We start from the raw sequence: 18169 nt of genomic DNA, 5'->3' as shown, positions 1-18169 counted from the left end.
TGTACGGAACTAAAGCTCACCACACAAACATTTGCACATGAATGTTGTTGTAATCAACTGCATGTGGTGCATGGAACAGTCGGATTGCTGTGCTTGTTCATTGCAGTGAAATGCTGTCACAGAAATAAGTTATTTGTAGTGGTGAATGTAGACAAAACATATGTTTATTTATGTCTCATGTATCTTGTGGAGTCTAGTTGCTTCACCAGGCTAACTGTTCCATTTTCGCTACAGGTGAATATGCTGGAACACAAGGCCTTGGATTACTGCGCCTGCATTCAACTTTCCGTCATGATCTTAAAATATATGCATCAGATGAAGGACGGGTGCAAATGACAGCAGCTGCATTTGCTAAAGGCTTATTGGCACTTGAAGGAGAACTCACACCTATCTTGGTCCAAATGGTGAAAAGCGCAAATACGAACGGTTTATTAGACAATGATTGTGAATCAAGTAAATACCAAAATATGTAAGTAATTGTTTATAATGTACAAAATTTCAATTTATAAATTTATCAGACTCTTTGTTATCGTATTTGGTTGTTATGTAATTGACAAGATAAAAGTCTCATATCAGATCATCCATTTTTGCAACACTGAGACTCAAGTGCTGGAACAGATAACTGGATGAGTGTCTATTAAGTTGCCTGAAGAGAGGAATTAGCAAAATGCAACATAATAGGATATAACCACCCTAAAATATTTGCTCATTATATATTTAATTCGTGACTGCAAACTTTGCTGTCCATTATTTACAAGGGTCAGCCAAAAAATTATGTCTCGTGTTTTTATTTTTGTTTTTTAAGAAAAATAATTGCCATATACATAGGATAACAGCTACAACATTCACGATTAATTTGTCATTTTTCAGTATAATCACCATGTTTGAGCAGTTTTCCCTCCACCTTGGAATGAACTTGTATACCAGCGTGGTAAATACCATAGTCCTGCTTGAAAAAATCTCATCTTCAGTCACAATGTTTGCCAACATTTCCTCTCATTCCTCTCTGAAGTGATACAACATATTAGATGCAAACATTTTCCTGGCTTTTTTATTCTGGTCGATCAACATGTTCAGTACACAGTCGGTGAATATCTTGGAGTAGCCAGTTTTTCAACAATGCCCATCAGACTGACTTTCCTGATAGGTAAACAGTGACACAATCTGTTGTTACCAGACAATCATAATGGCTCAGTTGACACACCCGATGTTGTGTGAAGTCACTGCAGTCACTGACTTGCTGCTCTGCTCTGAATTGCATCATCCAACTGTGTTTGCCCTCCAGCTTCTCTACTGCATTGAACACTTCATCTAGTGATGCTGAGAATGCAGTTTGGCATTTCACCCTCTGCACCAAGGAACTCAATTGCTGAAAGCTGTGTTTGTGCCAGCCATTTTCTAAACTTATACAGTGCTACCATCTTTTGATGTAGGATGCTGATATTGGAGTAGACTGTAGAAGAAAGATTGAGGAGGTGTGCAAAATTCATGATTACTACATTACAAACTTAATGATGGAGAAAAGAAGAGGTATTACATTATGTACTTTGTATACATAACCTGGTATTCCATTGTCCATATCATATTTCCAGAGTGTAACAATTTTGGTGTTTTTTAGAATTAAAGACATTTCAGTATCTAGTCATGTGGTACACAAAATGTCTTTCTATAGTCTGTCCGTGCCACACCTAAATATCATGTTGTTTGTCATTTTTCTGTATTATTTTATTAAAAGGTAGTACAGTTTAACACTCCATGTGATTTCTGAAGAGCCTTTGTGATTCACTGGGAGAAGAGCTCATAGTATATTTCAAATTCTGAGTCAAAAGCTTATGTTGATGGCAGAAGTTGTGGCACTTCTTGTGCTTCCTAATTCTCTGTGCATGTGCTACAATTTTCTCTTCAATGATAGTGAGTGGTGGTGGTGGTGGTGGTGGTGGTGCTGGGAGGAAGGTTCTGCAGGAAGATTAAAGAGTGTCTTCGCCGTTGACACAAACCTGGAATGTTTAGCTACTGATTTTGAACCAGATGACCTGAATTTTGGTAAATGGAATGGGATGTTATTGATGCCACTAGAACAAATATGTGCTTGAATTTTTCTGATGTTATTAGCATTGATGGAAATTAATTACTTTACTCTTACTGCTACCCTTACACTTAAAGTAAACTTATGTGTGTGTGTGTGTGTGTGTGTGTGTGTGTGTGTGTGTGTGTGTGTGGATGGATGGATGCGTGGGGGCAGGGGAAGGGGGGTTGTAGGGTGTGTGCACGTGCAACTTCTGTATGTTTGTAGTGAAGGGCTTTCTGTGTATGTTCTGACCTATGCTTTTTTCATGTAATTGGATGCAGGGCCAAAGCTCGTCTTCATGAACTTATGCAAAAGGATGCTGACTTCACAAAAGAGGACCGTGAGAAGATTAATCCGTGCAATGCAATAAGTATCAATACTGCATTGGACTTTGTGAAGAACCCTGTTAAGTGCTGTGAGCATGTCCATCAACTGATTCAAAAACTGATGAATATTGTAAGGATTAAAAAAGATGATGTGAAAACTAAAGGTGAGCTTCTTAATTGTGTCTTTATCACTTGCTAGAAATGTGATACAATGGCTTAGTCAATAGTGAACTCTAATGACTGTTGACATACAGATTGCTCATTGTAAACATTAGTTTCCAGTCACTGCCACTCTTTGTAATGATTTACTGAATAGGTTTCTCAAACCCTGTGTATGAGAGTGATTGTAAGATGAATCTACCATGGCTGTGTGAAAATGTAGAGGTGCTTCACCCAATGGTCCTAATTGGAATATTTTAGACCTGATAGCTACAAACAGATCGGACAATATCAGGAGCATCAGAATAGAGATGGGGATTAGTGATCAAGATTTCATCATAGCCACAATAATTACTAAATATAATAAATCCATCAGAGAGGTTTGGAGAGTTTTTACACTGAAAAAGCTGATAAGTAGTTATTAGCATCCATCTTATACTATGAATACATGTTATTTAGTTCCAGTATGATGGAATTATGGGAGTTGTGGACAAAGTTTAAACTAATTACAAATCACGCTCTAGAGAAGTATGCCAAGTAAGTGGTTAAGGGTTGGAAAGACCCACTGTAGTTTAATAACCAAATTCAGAAAATGAAGATTGTTACTTTGTAGGTTCAAATAACAATGCAAAAATGTTGACAGGAAAAAGTTAGTAGAAATATGGGCATCTATAAAAAGATATCAATGCATGAAGAGTAAAACTACCACCAGCATAGGTTAGTAATTCTTGCCAAGAATCTATAAACTTTTGGTCCCACATAAAGTAACTGAGGGAGTTGGAGGCTTCTATTCAGTCACTTGTCAACCAGCCTGAAGTGACAATAGAAGACAGCAAAAGAAAAACTGAAGTTTTGAATCTTGTGTTTAAAAACCATTCAAAAAATCATTGATACAAATATACCATTGTTACACCACTGCACAAACTCCCATATGGAGGACATAGAAACAGACATCTGTTGTGTTAAAAAGCAGATGAAGCAACTGAAAGCAAATAAGTCATGAGGTCCAGATGGATTACTGCGCCTGCATTCAACTTTCCGTCATGATCTTAAAATATATGCATCAGATGAAGGACGGGTTACTTTGTTAAAACTCCCATATGGAGGACATAGAAACAGACATCTGTTGTGTTAAAAAGCAGATGAAGCAACTGAAAGCAAATAAGTCATGAGGTCCAGATGGAACCACAGTTCAGTTTCGTAGAAAGTAGTCTTTGGCTATTGTTCCTTACTTATCTTGCACTTACTGTGAATCTCTTGTTCAGTGCAAAATCACAAGCGGCTGAGAAAAAAATCACAGGTGATTCCTGCATATAAGTAAAGAACAGACCTGTACAATTACAAGTGAATACCCTTATGTCAATTTGCTGCAGAATTCCAGTGTAATAAATTTCCTTGAGGGCTTCTATTCATGAATTAACACCGATTTAGAAAACTTTGTTTGTGCAAAAATCAAATGATCAGTGGATGAAGGACAATTGGAAGATTCCATATCCCTAGATTAACAGAAAATGTTTGAAAATTCTAGATCCTTAAATTTACAGAAAATGTTTGACATAGTGCCACACTGCAGCATGTTAATGAAAGTCTGAGCATATGGAATAGTAAACAGTAGAGGTCCATTAAGTGAAATAAAAAGGAGATTTGAAAATTTTGGAATTTGAAAATAATTTTCCCCTGTACGGGAATATAAATGACAGATGAATGACCACAGGTTGTAGATACATGCTTGCAACATATCGAAGTTTGTATCTGGCCCTTATGCATGCTCAGATAGCCCAATGGTAACACAGCCACTCGTGATAAATGGGAACTCACGTTCATGGCACTAAATCTGTTTCCTCATTCAGTCATAGATATAGGTATAATTTTGTCTGCTTTCACAAGTTCTTTCACAGAAGTGGGACTGTGTTGTGGCTTTGCTTCATAGATTCTAAATTTTTAACTAATGATGTACATGTGCTTTCACGTAGTTGAAAATCCACCTTCTTACATAAACGAGGGATTGACGTGTCACCGTAACACACACATTCATTTCTGAATTTATTATTACTGCACAAGCACTGCAAAATCATATTGATCCACTGACAGTGGGTAAGCTGCTTTTATTTAGAAAGTCTCCCCTGTACGGGAATATAAATGACAGATGAATGACCACAGGTTGTAGATACATGCTTGCAACATATCGAAGTTTGTATCTGGCCCTGAAGCATGCTCAGATAGCCCAATGGTAACACAGCCACTCGTGATAAATGGGAACTCACGTTCGAGTCTTGGTCCGGCATAAATTTTCATTGTCATCATTCCATTATAAAGTTCATGGTTGTACATATTTGCAACTGCAATTACATTTCATGTCTTTTACTATCATCTGAATGTGCAGTAAGTCACCTCTTTTCAGGTTTTCTTAAGAATGCTAAGGACTGAAGAAGTTCTGTTTTCCATAAAGCATGATAATACTTTGCAGAATTTCTAGGCTCTCATAAAGCACATTAATTCCATTATAAGCAACCACTTGTCAGATATTTTATCAAATTTAGATTTCTCAAGAATTGAGTGAGAACCATCATGACTCAGTTTTTCAAAAAGGTGGGCATGAGATTTTTCACTTTAACAAGAGCTCGAACAGCAGTAAATGATGAATCAACTCAGCATATGTGAAAAATGTGGCCTAGTTTTAATAGCTGAGAAGATAATACTTGTCAAATACCCTTTAGAAGTCTCTGATTTTTGGGACTATGAGAAAACACAGAACATAAAGAGTCTCAAAAAAATCCAAATTTGGCACACATCTGTCAATCTGTCACATCATTCACAATGTCATGGGCAGCTAGATCCATTTTGTGGTTCATACAATGCACAACAATTACGTACTTATGTAAATGATAGTGCACTTAGAGCGGCTACACCTTTGTAAGATGCAAGCACATTGTTTATGTACCACCTGATGCGATACCTATGGTTTTTTAGTACATTATACTTAATGTTATTATTTTAAATAGCTGCTAACAGTGTACTGAAAAAAAAAAGAAAAAGAAACGTTTTCCTTTCCCACATTATAATTAAAAAATATAAAATAAATTGCAGGCAATACCCACAAAGGACATACCTACATATATTATGAAACAGGTTTAATTGGAAATTGTTGTACCTTCATACGTCATGATACAAAAGTTTGTACCCAATTCTATAAGGAAGTTTGCAAGATTCTTTTTTATTTCTTTTCATACAAATGTTGATATTTTGGTATGCATGGTCAGAATGAAATGTATTACTGACTGAAAACCATTAAACTTTTGTACTTCACTGTGGGACATGATGTGAACGATAATTTCTGTCTAGATATTACATATACAGATCTCAACAACAAAGTAGTTGTGATACATTTACTTGATATTGCTTTCCCCACAACTTTTCACTTTTACTCGTGCATTTTTCTTTGTCTTTGTTATGTATTATTTCTATGCAGTTCATGTGTGATGTGCACTTTGCATAGTCACGAATTTTATCAATTAGGTTTTTGGCATTATCACCAGCTAAAAACACTTTTTTGACATGTGCACATTCCATGCAAATTTTTGAAAACACTGTTTTAGTGTCATTTACAGTTGGCCATGGTTTTGTCTTATCTCATTTTTGAAAACTTGATAAAGCAACATAATTCCTCTCAATAATTTCAAACCTACTTCTGCTCCCATTCCTACCATTAGACTTCTCACAGTTTTCAGTCGCCAAAGATTCAATATCTTTCTGTTTGTTAGCACCATTCACAGTCTGTTTTAACACTCTTAACACCATTGTTACTATCCAGACAATCAATGTTTGCACTAGTTTCCAGTAATACACTGCTCTTATGGACTGATGAAATTTTATTTTGTTTGAAAGACATGATGAAATTCCATAGTTCTTACAGACCTGCTCACAGGTAACGGACATCGAAGCTGACAGCAGGAGAACGATGATTCAGTTTGAAATTTTTAAATACGTAACACTTTTTCCAGAATTACTGAGCAGGCATGTTAATTTTAAAATAGCAATACTCAAATGGGAATTCCTGGAGGGAAGATGATATTTTTTCCACTTATCTCTAATGAGAAAATTTAGAAAACTAGCATTTGTGACAGACATTCCTGCTGCCATCACCACAAATCTTGCCTAAGGACTGCAGATACATGGTAGGGGAAACAATGGCTTATACAGAAGCATATAAACATTTGTTCTTCCCCCACTTCTTTCAGAAGTGGAACAAGAAAGAGAATGACTAGCAGTGGCAGTAGGTAGCCTCTTCCATGAACCATATAATGGCTTGTAGAATGTGTATGTGATGTATATATAGAACTATGAACAGTGAAAGACATATTCCTTGTTACTGGAATTTAGTTGCCCTGACAGGCAGGTGGGAACAGTTGAAGGGGATTTTTTGGGGGGGGGGGGGGGGAGTGAGACATTTACGTAAATTATCCTACCTCCATTGTGTGGCATGCCAGGTTCAGAGATTGTGGAAACAGTATACTAATATTTGTCACATGATTGTTTTAAAATCGTCAGTGTCTTTCGGCTGTCTGAGAGTTCATAGATTTTATTCTGATGGCAGGTTTTACCATCTGTCTGTCTTGTGTTCATTTATTTACCAATACATAAATACTTCACTAAATGTCATGAGTATACTTCCTGCATGCGATCTGTGGAATGGAGTGGGAAAGCTGGAAAATTATTCTGGTGCACTATTCATCTCCTCCTCTACAGGAGCATGTGGCCTGTTCATTACGAATATAGATGTATGTATGTTACAGTCTGAGTGAATGGACTCTTTGTGATGTTGACCCACCTGACAGATTAAAGCTATATTGTGTAAGTAACTTATGAAGAGGGAAGAGACTGGAGAATACTTCATTGACAGGGTCATTTGAACAAATCTAATGACCAACCAATAGTTTAAATTTGCCAGCCTTTTCTTTTTTTTCCTTTTGCTCCTAACACAAAATTAAATTGTCTCAGCTGACATATTACTGATGATTGTAGTGTTACTTAAAAAAACAATGTTGTCCCATTGTAGTAATTTTTCTGAACATTCATCTCAAAGGATAGACGTACAAAGAGTATACATGACTTTATTGGACATTTTCTTGGGCTGTGCCCTTGGAGTTACTGTATGATCAAGTGAACATTACATTGTAAAACTGATGACATGCTTGAGCAATTGATAGTTGTGGTGGTGGTGGTGGTGATAGTTGTAGTTGCAGATGCAGCAGCTGTAAAGACTGTATTGCATACAGTGTACCATGAGTACTTGATTGAAGGGGAATTACAATGTTAATGCTCACTCTGGCATCCTTTGATAGATTAGCAGAATCATTTCCTCCAGATCTGTCAGCTGGTCTAAGTGACGTACCACAGATATCTTGCACAAGAAGAATTTCCTGACGACTTGGCAATGATGGCGCCGATAGAAAAGTGTAGTGGCACTGTGCTCTCGTCCAAAAGTTCCACCACTAAGACCAGGCTGATGGTTAGAGAGTGTGTAACCCTCTGCTGATGTGCCCAGTTCCAGTAATGTGTCAGAGATGCTTAGCTCAGTTGCTTGAAATCTTGGCGGTACCTGCCACTAATCTATTACTACAGATTTTCTTCAGATATCAGATATTGTCTGAACATATTCATTTGTCGATGGGGACTAACATCATTGTTGTTTACTGTGTACTAGGTGGTTATAATTAAACTAACAGTTATAATTAAACTGACAGTCTTCCAAGTGCTACAGCGCAGTCTGCATACATTGCGGGGCACTAGAACATCGTAGGTATGTTCGTTAATTGATGTGCTCACAGAGTATGCTGAAAAAAATATTTCCTTTTTTTGCAACCAGGTGAAGAGATGATACTGTAAGCAGTCATAATGTAATGTGGGTGCAGGAAAAGGGGAGGAATGAACAAACACTTGATAACAGTGGTTCCAGCACATTTATTAGGATATGGTCACAAGCTACAAGACATGTTAAATATAGTCTCCTGACTAAGCAACATGCATGGCACAGTCAACAGTTGCTCACAGCATATCTGGTGTAATCAGAATGATATGTTGTATATTGTCCTTCAGATCAGTTAGTGTCCAGATACATTTCTGATAGACACTATCTTTCAAATATCTCCACAACCAGAAGTAACATGAATTTAGGTCGAGCGATATGGTAGACCACACATTTTGAAATTGCCTAGAGATGATGCGGTAGTTACTGAAGATTTCTCAAAGCAAATCTTTCACCTGAGATTATTCAAGCTTTCACAGTGTATGTGTTGTAAATAGTCTCCACAGGTTTGCTGCCAGATGACATTTGCAAATTCCAAAACATTTCCTCATATCTAGCCACCAGCAAGGTTGAAGCACCTGAAGATGTTGGACAGTTGCTTCAAGGAAATACAGGGTTATTACAAATGGTTGAAGCGATTTCACAGCTCTACAATAACTTTATTATTTGAGATATTTTCACAATGCTTTGCACACACATACAAAAACTCAAAAAGTTTTTTTAGGCATTCACATATGTTCGATATGTGCCCCTTTAGTGATTTGGCAGACATCAAGCCGATCATCAAGTTCCTCCCACGCTCGGCGCAGCATGTCCCCATCAATGAGTTCGAAAGCATCGTTGATGCGAGCTCGCAGTTCTGGCACGTTTCTTAGTAGAGGAGGTTTAAACACTGAATCTTTCACATAACCCCACAGAAAGAAATCGCATGGGGTTAAGTCGGGAGAGCGTGGAGGCCATGACATGAATTGCTGATCATGATCTCCACCACGACCGATCCATCGGTTTTCCAATCTCCTGTTTAAGAAATGCCGAACACCATCCTGTTCAAAGATGAAGTCGGCGCTGTCGGTCTCCAGTTGTGGCATGAGCCGATTTTCCAGCATGTCCAGATACACGTGCCCTGTAACGTTTTTTTGCAGAAGAAAAAGGGGCCATAAACTTTAAACCGTGAGATTGCACAAAACACGTTAACTTTTGGTGAATTGCGAATTTGCTGCACGAATGCGTGAGGATTCTCTACTGCCAAGATTCGCACATTGTGTCTGTTCACTTCACCATTAGGAAAAAAATGTTGCTTCATCACTGAAAACAAGTTTCGCACTGAACGCATCCTCTTCCATGAGCTGTTGCAACCGCGCCGAAAATTCAAAGCGTTTGACTTTGTCATCGGGTGTCAGGGCTTGTAGCAATTGTAAACAGCAAGGCTTCTGCTTTAGCCTTTTCCGTAAGATTTTCCAAACCGTCGGCTGTGGTACGTTTAGCTCCCTGCTTGCTTTATTCGTCGACTTCCGCGGGCTACGCGTGAAACTTGCCCGCACGCGTTCAACCATTTCTTTGCTCACTGCAGGCCGACCCGTTGATTTCCCCTTACAGAGGCATCCAGAAGCTTTAAACTGCGCATACCATCGCCGAATGGAGTTAGCAGTTGGTGGATCTTTGTTGAACTTCATCCTGAAGTGTCGTTGCACTGTTATGGCTGACTGATGTGAGTGCATTTCAAGCACGACATACGCTTTCTCGGCTCCTGTCGCCACTTTGTCTCATTGCGCTCTCGAGCGCTCTGGTGGCAGAAACCTGAAGTGCGGCTTCAGCCGAACAAAACTTTATGAGTTTTTCTATGTATCTGTAGTGTGTTGTGACCATATGTCAATGAATTGAGCTACAGTGAATTTATGAAATCGCTTCAATCATTTGTAATAGCCCTGTATTGTGGAATTTACACAATGTCTTCCAGCAGCAAACCTGTGAAGAATATTTAAAAATCTTTCACCTGGCAAGTGACATGCGGTGTCACTCTATCTTGTGTGAAAATAGTGGCATGGACATAGTTGCATTCTTGCAAAGCTAGAATCATGTGGTGCGCAAGGAGGTTTATAATGTGCAGATGTCACTGTACACATAAAAGCTGATTAGTTATCATCTCATGGAAGGAAAACAGACCGAGAATGAAGGTACTTGTGAAACCACCCACAGTCACATAATCTGAGTACTGTGGTTGTTCTTGCACAACATGTGGTGGAGTAGAGCCCCATATGTGACAGTTCTGTGCATTCATGGTACAATGCATATTAAAATGTGCCTTGTCCATCCAAAGAATATTTCATCCATTTCCAGTTGTGCCAAAAAAAATGAAGGGAAAGTCGTAGCATTTTAGCCTGTCTTTGGGCTTCATTTGGTGCACATTCTGAACTTTTTAGGGATACCATTGTAAAATATGCTGCAAAATGTTTTGAACTGTTGACCAGGGGAGAGAGAGTTCTCATGACACAGCTCGATCACTGGCTACAGAATTTGGGGCATGTGCTGCATGGTCGGCTATAGCTACAGCAAATTCATCAACAACTGCCATGGGAATGGGCCACCCCCCTCTCCCTATGCATTCATCTACTTTTTCAAATCTCTTGGTCATATTGTTTAGCCAGTTTATTGACATGGGGTCTCTCTGCAGCTGTTTCTGTTGGTGATATTCCTGCAATGTAGTGCTGCTATTGGTGCCTTGGGGAGTATGCAGTAGAAACTGAACTGCACATCTTGAACTACAGCAAAGGTATTGTGATTGCAGGGATTTGGTTGACATTCCCAGAGAAGAACTGAAAGCTGAGTGGACCCAAGAAGGCATTATGATGTGCAAAACATAATGAAAAGGGTGGATTGCGATCTAGTGAAGTCAGACTCATTCATACCATCTTTGAACTGTATGGAACTTCTAGAATATATCAAGGCAGGTTTTCTTTGCCTAAGTGTCTGGCCTTATGTCCCCAACCCAATGCCCAGTTTTAGGTACCAGTGCTTTGGGCACACTACTCTTGGTTGTAAGGAAGAAGCCACTTGAGGCAAATCTGTTCAGGCCATCCACACTTGAGTCAGTAGTTAATCTCCTCCAAAGAGTGTAAATTGCTTTGGGGATCATACTGTTCGCAGTGGGGACTGCAGTGTCTTCCTTGAAGAAAGGAAGATACAGGAAATTAAAACAACAAATCACATCCTGTATGGTGAGGCCAAAACCATCTATAAGGCCATGCAAGCCCCCACGTTCGCTGTCTCCTGTACTTCTGTTCTTAAACAGCCAAGCCAGAAGGCCGATGCTGCTACATACATGGAGGTTGTTAGTGTCAGCACTAGTACCTGAGTTTGTCACTGCACTTGTGTCGCTGCAGTTATTTCAAAGCCCACACCTCCTCTCAGAACATCAGAAGAGGTCATGGTGGCTGATGTTCCAGAGCTCCCTGCTCATCCAAAGATTGTCTGGTCCACTGTCCAGCACTGCCCCTGCCAGCTCTGTGGCTGCGACTCTGAAGCCTCTCGATGCAAAAAATGAAAGCTCAAGGCAAAGAACCAGCTGCTGACAAGAGACAAGAAGTAAGCAGACTGATAATGTCAGCTTTGCTGTCTCTTACATCTCTCACAATTTGTCTTTGTGGCTGACGGATCTCAATTTCAGCATAGGGCTTTTGTCTCACCCCAAGACCAAGCCTCCAACTAATATGGGCTCACCTCCCTGGCAGAAAGACACAATGAAAGTGTAAGCTCCATGATAAATGGCTCCCATACTGCAGTGGAACATGAATAGGTTCAGAACACAGGTGGAGGAACTGAAACTCCTAGCACAGGAATGCCAATTGTGCTTGTGGTTGCAGGAAATGCAGTTTATAGTTTCTGATGCCCCAGTAAAATGGGTCTGCACCCTTCATCGCAAGGATGACGTGACTGAGGAGAGAGCCAAGGGAGGTGTTGCAGTGTTTGTCAGTCACAAACACCACTCCTCTGCCCTCCACTTGCTTACTGACCTACAAGCCATAGATTAGATTAGATTAGATTAGATTAATACTAGTTCCATGGATCATGAATACGATATTTCGTAATGATGTGGAACGAGTCGAATTTTCCAATACATGACATAATTAGGTTAATTTAACAACATACTTAAGTTAATATAACAACTTTATTTTTTGTGTTTTTTTGTTTTCTTTATTTTTTATTATTATTTTTTATTATTATTTTTTTTAATATTTTTTTTTTTTTCCTTAATTTATATCTAAAAATTCCTCTATGAATAGAAGGAGTTGTCATTCAGAAATTCTTTTAATTTCTTCTTAAATACTTGTTGGTTATCTGTCAGACTTTTGATACTATTTGGTAAGTGACCAAAGACTTTAGTGCCAGTATAATTCACCCCTTTCTGTGCCAAAGTTAGGTTTAATCTTGTATAGTGAAGATCGTCCTTTCTCCTAGTATTGTAGTTATGCACACTGCTATTACTTTTGAATTGGGTTTGGTTGTTAATAACAAATTTCATAAGAGAGTACATATACTGAGAAGCTACTGTGAATATCCCTAGATCCTTAAATAAATGTCTGCAGGATGATCTTGGGTGGACTCCAGCTATTATTCTGATTACACGCTTTTGTGCAATAAATACTTTATTCCTCAGTGATGAATTACCCCAAAATATGATGCCATATGAAAGCAATGAGTGAAAATAGGCGTAGTAAGCTAATTTACTAAGATGTTTATCACCAAAATTTGCAATGACCCTTATTGCATAAGTAGCTGAACTCAAACGTTTCAGCAGATCATCAATGTGTTTCTTCCAATTTAATCTCTCATCAATGGACATACCTAAAAATTTGGAATATTCTACCTTAGCTATATGCTTCTGATTAAGGTCTATATTTATTAATGGCGTCATACCATTCACTGTACGGAACTGTATGTACTGTGTCTTATCAAAATTCAGTGAGAGTCCGTTTACAAGGAACCACTTAGTAATTTTCTGAAAGACAGTATTGACAATTTCATCAGTTAATTCTTGTTTGTCAGGTGTGATTACTATACTTGTATCATCAGCGAAGAGAACTAACTTTGCCTCTTCATGAATATAGAATGGCAAGTCATTAATATATAATAAGAACAACAAAGGACCCAAGACTGACCCTTGTGGAACCCCATTCTTGATAGTTCCCCAGTTTGAGGAATGTGCTGATCTTTGCATGTTACGAGAACTACTTATTTCAACTTTCTGCACTCTTCCAGTTAGGTACGAATTAAACCATTTGTGCACTGTCCCACTCATGCCACAATACTTGAGCTTGTCTAGCAGAATTTCATGATTTACACAATCAAAAGCCTTTGAGAGATCACAAAAAATCCCAATGGGTGGTGTTCGGTTATTCAGATGATTCAAAATTTGACTGGTGAAAGCATATATGGCATTTTCTGTTGAAAAACCTTTCTGGAAACCAAACTGACATTTTGTTAGTACTTCATTTTTACAGATATGTGAAGCTACTCTTGAATACATTACTTTCTCAAAAATTTTGGATAAAGCTGTTAGAAGGGAGATTGGACGGTAATTGTTGACATCAGATCTATCCCCCTTTTTATGCAAAGGTATAACAATAGCATATTTCAGTCTATCAGGGAAAATGCCCTGTTCCAGAGAGCTATTACACAGGTGGCTGAGAATCTTACTTATCTGTTGAGAACAAGCTTTTAGTATTTTGCTGGAAATGCCATCAATTCCATGTGAGTTTTTGCTTTTAAGCAAGTTTATTATTTTCCTAATTTCAGAGGGAGAAGTGGGTGAGATTTCAATTGTATCAAATTGCATAGGTATGGCCTCTTCCATTAACAGCCTAGCATCTTCTAATGAACACCTGGATCCTACTATATCCACAACATTTAGAAAATGATTATTAAAAATATTTTCAACTTCTGACTTTTTGTTCGTAAAGTTTTCATTCAATTTGATGGTAATACTGTCTTCCTCTGCTCTTGGTTGACCTGTTTCTCTTTTAATAATATTCCAAATTGTTTTAATTTTATTATCAGAGTTGCTGATTTCAGACATGATACACATACTCCTGGATTTTTTAATAACTTTTCTTAATATAACACAGTAGTTTTTATAATTTTTGATAGTTTCTGGGTCACTACTCTTTCTTGCTGTCAGATACATTTCCCTTTTCCGGTTACAAGATATTTTTATACCCTTAGTAAGCCATGGTTTGTTACAAGGTTTCTTACGAGTATATTTAACTATTTTCTTGGGGAAGCAGTTTTCAAATGCATTTACAAAAATGTCATGAAATAAATTATATTTTAAATTGGCATCAGGTTCACGGTACACCTCATCCCAGTCTAACTGCTGTAGGCTTTCCCTGAAATTTGCAATTGTTAAATCGTTGACTGAACGTACTACTTTGGAGGACTGTTTAGTATTGCTGAATGGAGCTATGTCATATATTGTAACTAGCTGTGCACTGTGATCAGAAAGACCATTCTCAACAGGCTGAGCATTTATCTGGTTAAACTTATCTTGGTCTATAAAAAAGTTATCTATCAGTGAGCTGCTATCCTTTACCACCCGAGTAGGAAAATCAATAACGGGTGTCAAATTGAAAGAACCGAGTAATACTTCAAGGTCATTTTTCCTATTACCCTCTTTCAGAGAATCTACATTGAAGTCCCCACAAATAATAATTTGCTTCCCCCTGTCTGACAGATAGCACAACAAGGAGTCCAAATTTTTCAGAAATAGATGAAAATTTCCTGATGGGGACCTATATACAGTTACAATTATAAATGTGCCTTTATTTAATTTAAGCTCACAGGCACATGCTTCTATATGTTTCTCTACACAAAACTTTTTTGTTTCTATACTTTTTGCACAATGATAACTTTTGACATATATGGCAACTCCTCCTTTCTCCATATTTTCTCTCATTACATGTGCAGAGAGCTTATAACCACTCACATTTACCTTATCCATATCAGTAACAATGTGATGCTCAGACAGGCATAGTATATCTATTTCATTCTCAGCTTCTAAATCTTCTAAACAAACCAGAAGCTCATCTACTTTATTCTTTAAACTCCCAATATTTTGATGAAATATACTTACCTTATTTTTAATTATACTTTTATGAGAACCTTTCCTTATTCTAACATTTGCAGTACTCGCCTGTCTGAGTTTCTCATTGTGCTTAGGCCTAGTTCCTATACCAGTGGTCACATGGTGTTCAGAGAGGCAGATTATGTCAATTGGGTTGAGTGACTTTAATTCATTAATGCAATTACCTAGGACTGAGATACAACATGGTGGAGATAAAATTTCTGGTGATTGGTGAAAATTTATAATTGATAGCTGTGATTGGTGATCCAATGTGCTAGAATTGTGCTGTTTAATTTCTTTCCTAAACTGAAGATTTGTTTCAATCCTGACCTCTCGTAGAACTTGACATCTTTCTGTCTTACCTATCCTAAAAAAGGTGCTGCTCCAACACCTGTAACCACTGGTATATTACCATTCATGGCAGTGCCTCCCCCCCTTAAATTTCCTGCTATTACCCCAGCCAGTTTCCCCTTCCCTTTCCTGTTGAGATGTAGGCCGTGCCTGGTATAGTCCCACCTACTGAGATAATCAACAGGAACCACACCAATATGGGCCCCCGCACCCGACCCAAGCAGCCGTTCCAACTCCAAATTAACTCTCCCAACAGAAGAGTTCAAATGAGGCCGGTCATGGCGTCTCAGGACAGATACAAATTCAACATTGGTGTGTCTCGATGCCGACGCAATCTTTACCAGGTCACACTCTATACTGTACCCAGGATCTCTGTCGATGCTGTTCCCTGGCCCTCCCACAATAACCACGGTGTCTTCCCTGGTAAATCCTTTACAGAGTGAACCTAAATCCTCTGTCACCTGATCCAGACTAGCACTTGGTTTGAAAAAATTTGTGACCTGGTATTCTGGTCCTAATTCCTCCTGCAGAAGTTGGCCTACACCTCTGGCATGAGAACTGCCTAACAACAAAACTTTCTTCCTTTTCGATGACTTTCCTACATTCTTTTTCAATTTCCTATTGAAAGTTTGTTGTGTCCTGTCTACACCTACCTCTGCTTGAGGCTCATCAGTTTCTAACTGAAGCAACAGGTCAAACTTATTTTTGACATTCACCAAAAAACTGTCAGACTTAGTTCTAGGCCTGTTCCTTCTGCTACCTGTTGCCACTTCCCACCTCTCTTTGCCCTTCTCCCTCCTTAACCTGTCCAGATCTTCCCTAGCCTGATCTAGCTCAGCCTGAAGGGCAGCAATTTTCCCCTCCTGTTCCACTATCTTCCTATCTCTGCTGCAAATCCTACATAACCACTGATGAGCCTGATCCACTTTCTCAACACCCACACCACTGCAGTCCCCCCAGTGAAAAAAACTACTGCATCCATCACACCAAACCCCGGAACTAACAATTCTACGGCAAGTCAGGCACTTCTCACTCATGGCAAAAATAATACTTTAGCTAGAATAAATCAGTTAAATTACCGAAAATCAAAAAAGACGTTACAAGAATTAAGCCTATTCACAAATGTATATAAGCAAGTTTCTGATTTAAAATTCCGCTGTTTTTCTGAGATCTGTATTAAAACAACGAAGGTATACGCTATTTATTATATATTTCACTCGATGGAATGAAAAAAGGGCAATTAAACGAGATACTTTAACTTTGATTCTCCAAAAATGTTACGAGAATTAGGCCTATAAACAAATGTATATAGGCAAGTTTCTGATATAAAGTTACGCTGTTTTTCTGAAATCTGTATTAAAACAATGAAGTTATACGCTATTTACGGTAGTTTACTTATTTGTTACCGAGAAACTAGTTAAATTACCTTGAAACAAGAAACAAACACGTTTACAAAATTTAAGCCTAAGCGCGACTTCGCGAAGTTACGATCTTTTCGTGTTTTCTGAAAAAATACGCAAAGAAAAGTCAAACCTTTAATGGCAATAGCTGTTCATGTGGGTCAGAAGATCACTATCTGCTCACTGTACTTATCTCTATAGGATGTGATAGACACTGAGGTTCTCATAGACCTTATAGAACAACTCCCCCACCTGTTTATATTTCCTTATCCGTAATGTATTATAGGGATGAAATTATACTTGCCATAGGGGTCCACTCTTGGAGAACGTCATGTTGTATCAGGAGCTGTGCATCCTCAATATCGGCAGTCCCACTCATTTCTTGTCTGGTATTGGGTTGTCCTCAGCCGTGGACCTCACTCTCCACCCTCCAGCCCTTGCAGACTGCTTGGTGGAAAGCAACTGATGACCTTAATTCCAGTGACCACTTCTTACCGTAGATCCACCTTCTGAATGGAGCACTACTTAAACAGAAGCCATCAAAATGGATGATCAGCAGTGCTAACTGGATGCTGTTCAGCCAGTTAACTGTGTTTGAACTCTGCAACCACATCCAGGAATGGGTGGACCACATCACACCAGTGATCCGTCATGCCACTGACTTATCCAACCCAAAGTCCTCACGACACCTTAGGAGGCAACCTGTAGCTTGGTGGATCGATGAGTGCCACACAGCAATCGGATACACGTGTTTGGCTCTTCGGCGGTTGAAATACCGCCCAACACCAGACAACCTCACAGCCTTTTGAGTCCTGAAAACCGAGACTCAACATGTTATTAAGGAGAATAAGAAAGGGTCATGGCAACCATTCCCGAACTCCATTAACCATTCCACTTGTTGTATAATAGTAGGGGAAGTCATCAAGAGGATTTCTATTAAAA

At 38.7% G+C, this 18169-nt stretch overlaps 1 protein-coding gene across 5 annotated transcripts in view; it reads left to right on the top strand.

Annotated features, from left to right (window-relative positions):
* The window catches only part of LOC124722134 (inositol hexakisphosphate and diphosphoinositol-pentakisphosphate kinase), a 577166-nt gene that overhangs the window by 356652 nt on the left and 202345 nt on the right, over nucleotides 1–18169 (top strand). For all 5 annotated transcript variants that reach the window (XM_047247339.1, XM_047247338.1, XM_047247341.1 and 2 more), the window contains exons 14-15: nucleotides 235–469; nucleotides 2350–2558. In XM_047247339.1, coding sequence (XP_047103295.1) covers nucleotides 235–469; nucleotides 2350–2558 — 444 coding nt within the window. The remainder of the gene's footprint in view (nucleotides 1–234; nucleotides 470–2349; nucleotides 2559–18169) is intronic.

Source organism: Schistocerca piceifrons, chromosome X (assembly GCF_021461385.2).
Source record: "Schistocerca piceifrons isolate TAMUIC-IGC-003096 chromosome X, iqSchPice1.1, whole genome shotgun sequence".
NCBI classification, from domain to species: Eukaryota; Metazoa; Arthropoda; class Insecta; order Orthoptera; family Acrididae; genus Schistocerca; species Schistocerca piceifrons.
The sequence above is the reverse complement of the archived record's forward strand: the minus strand, read 5'-3'. Positions and strand labels throughout refer to the sequence as shown.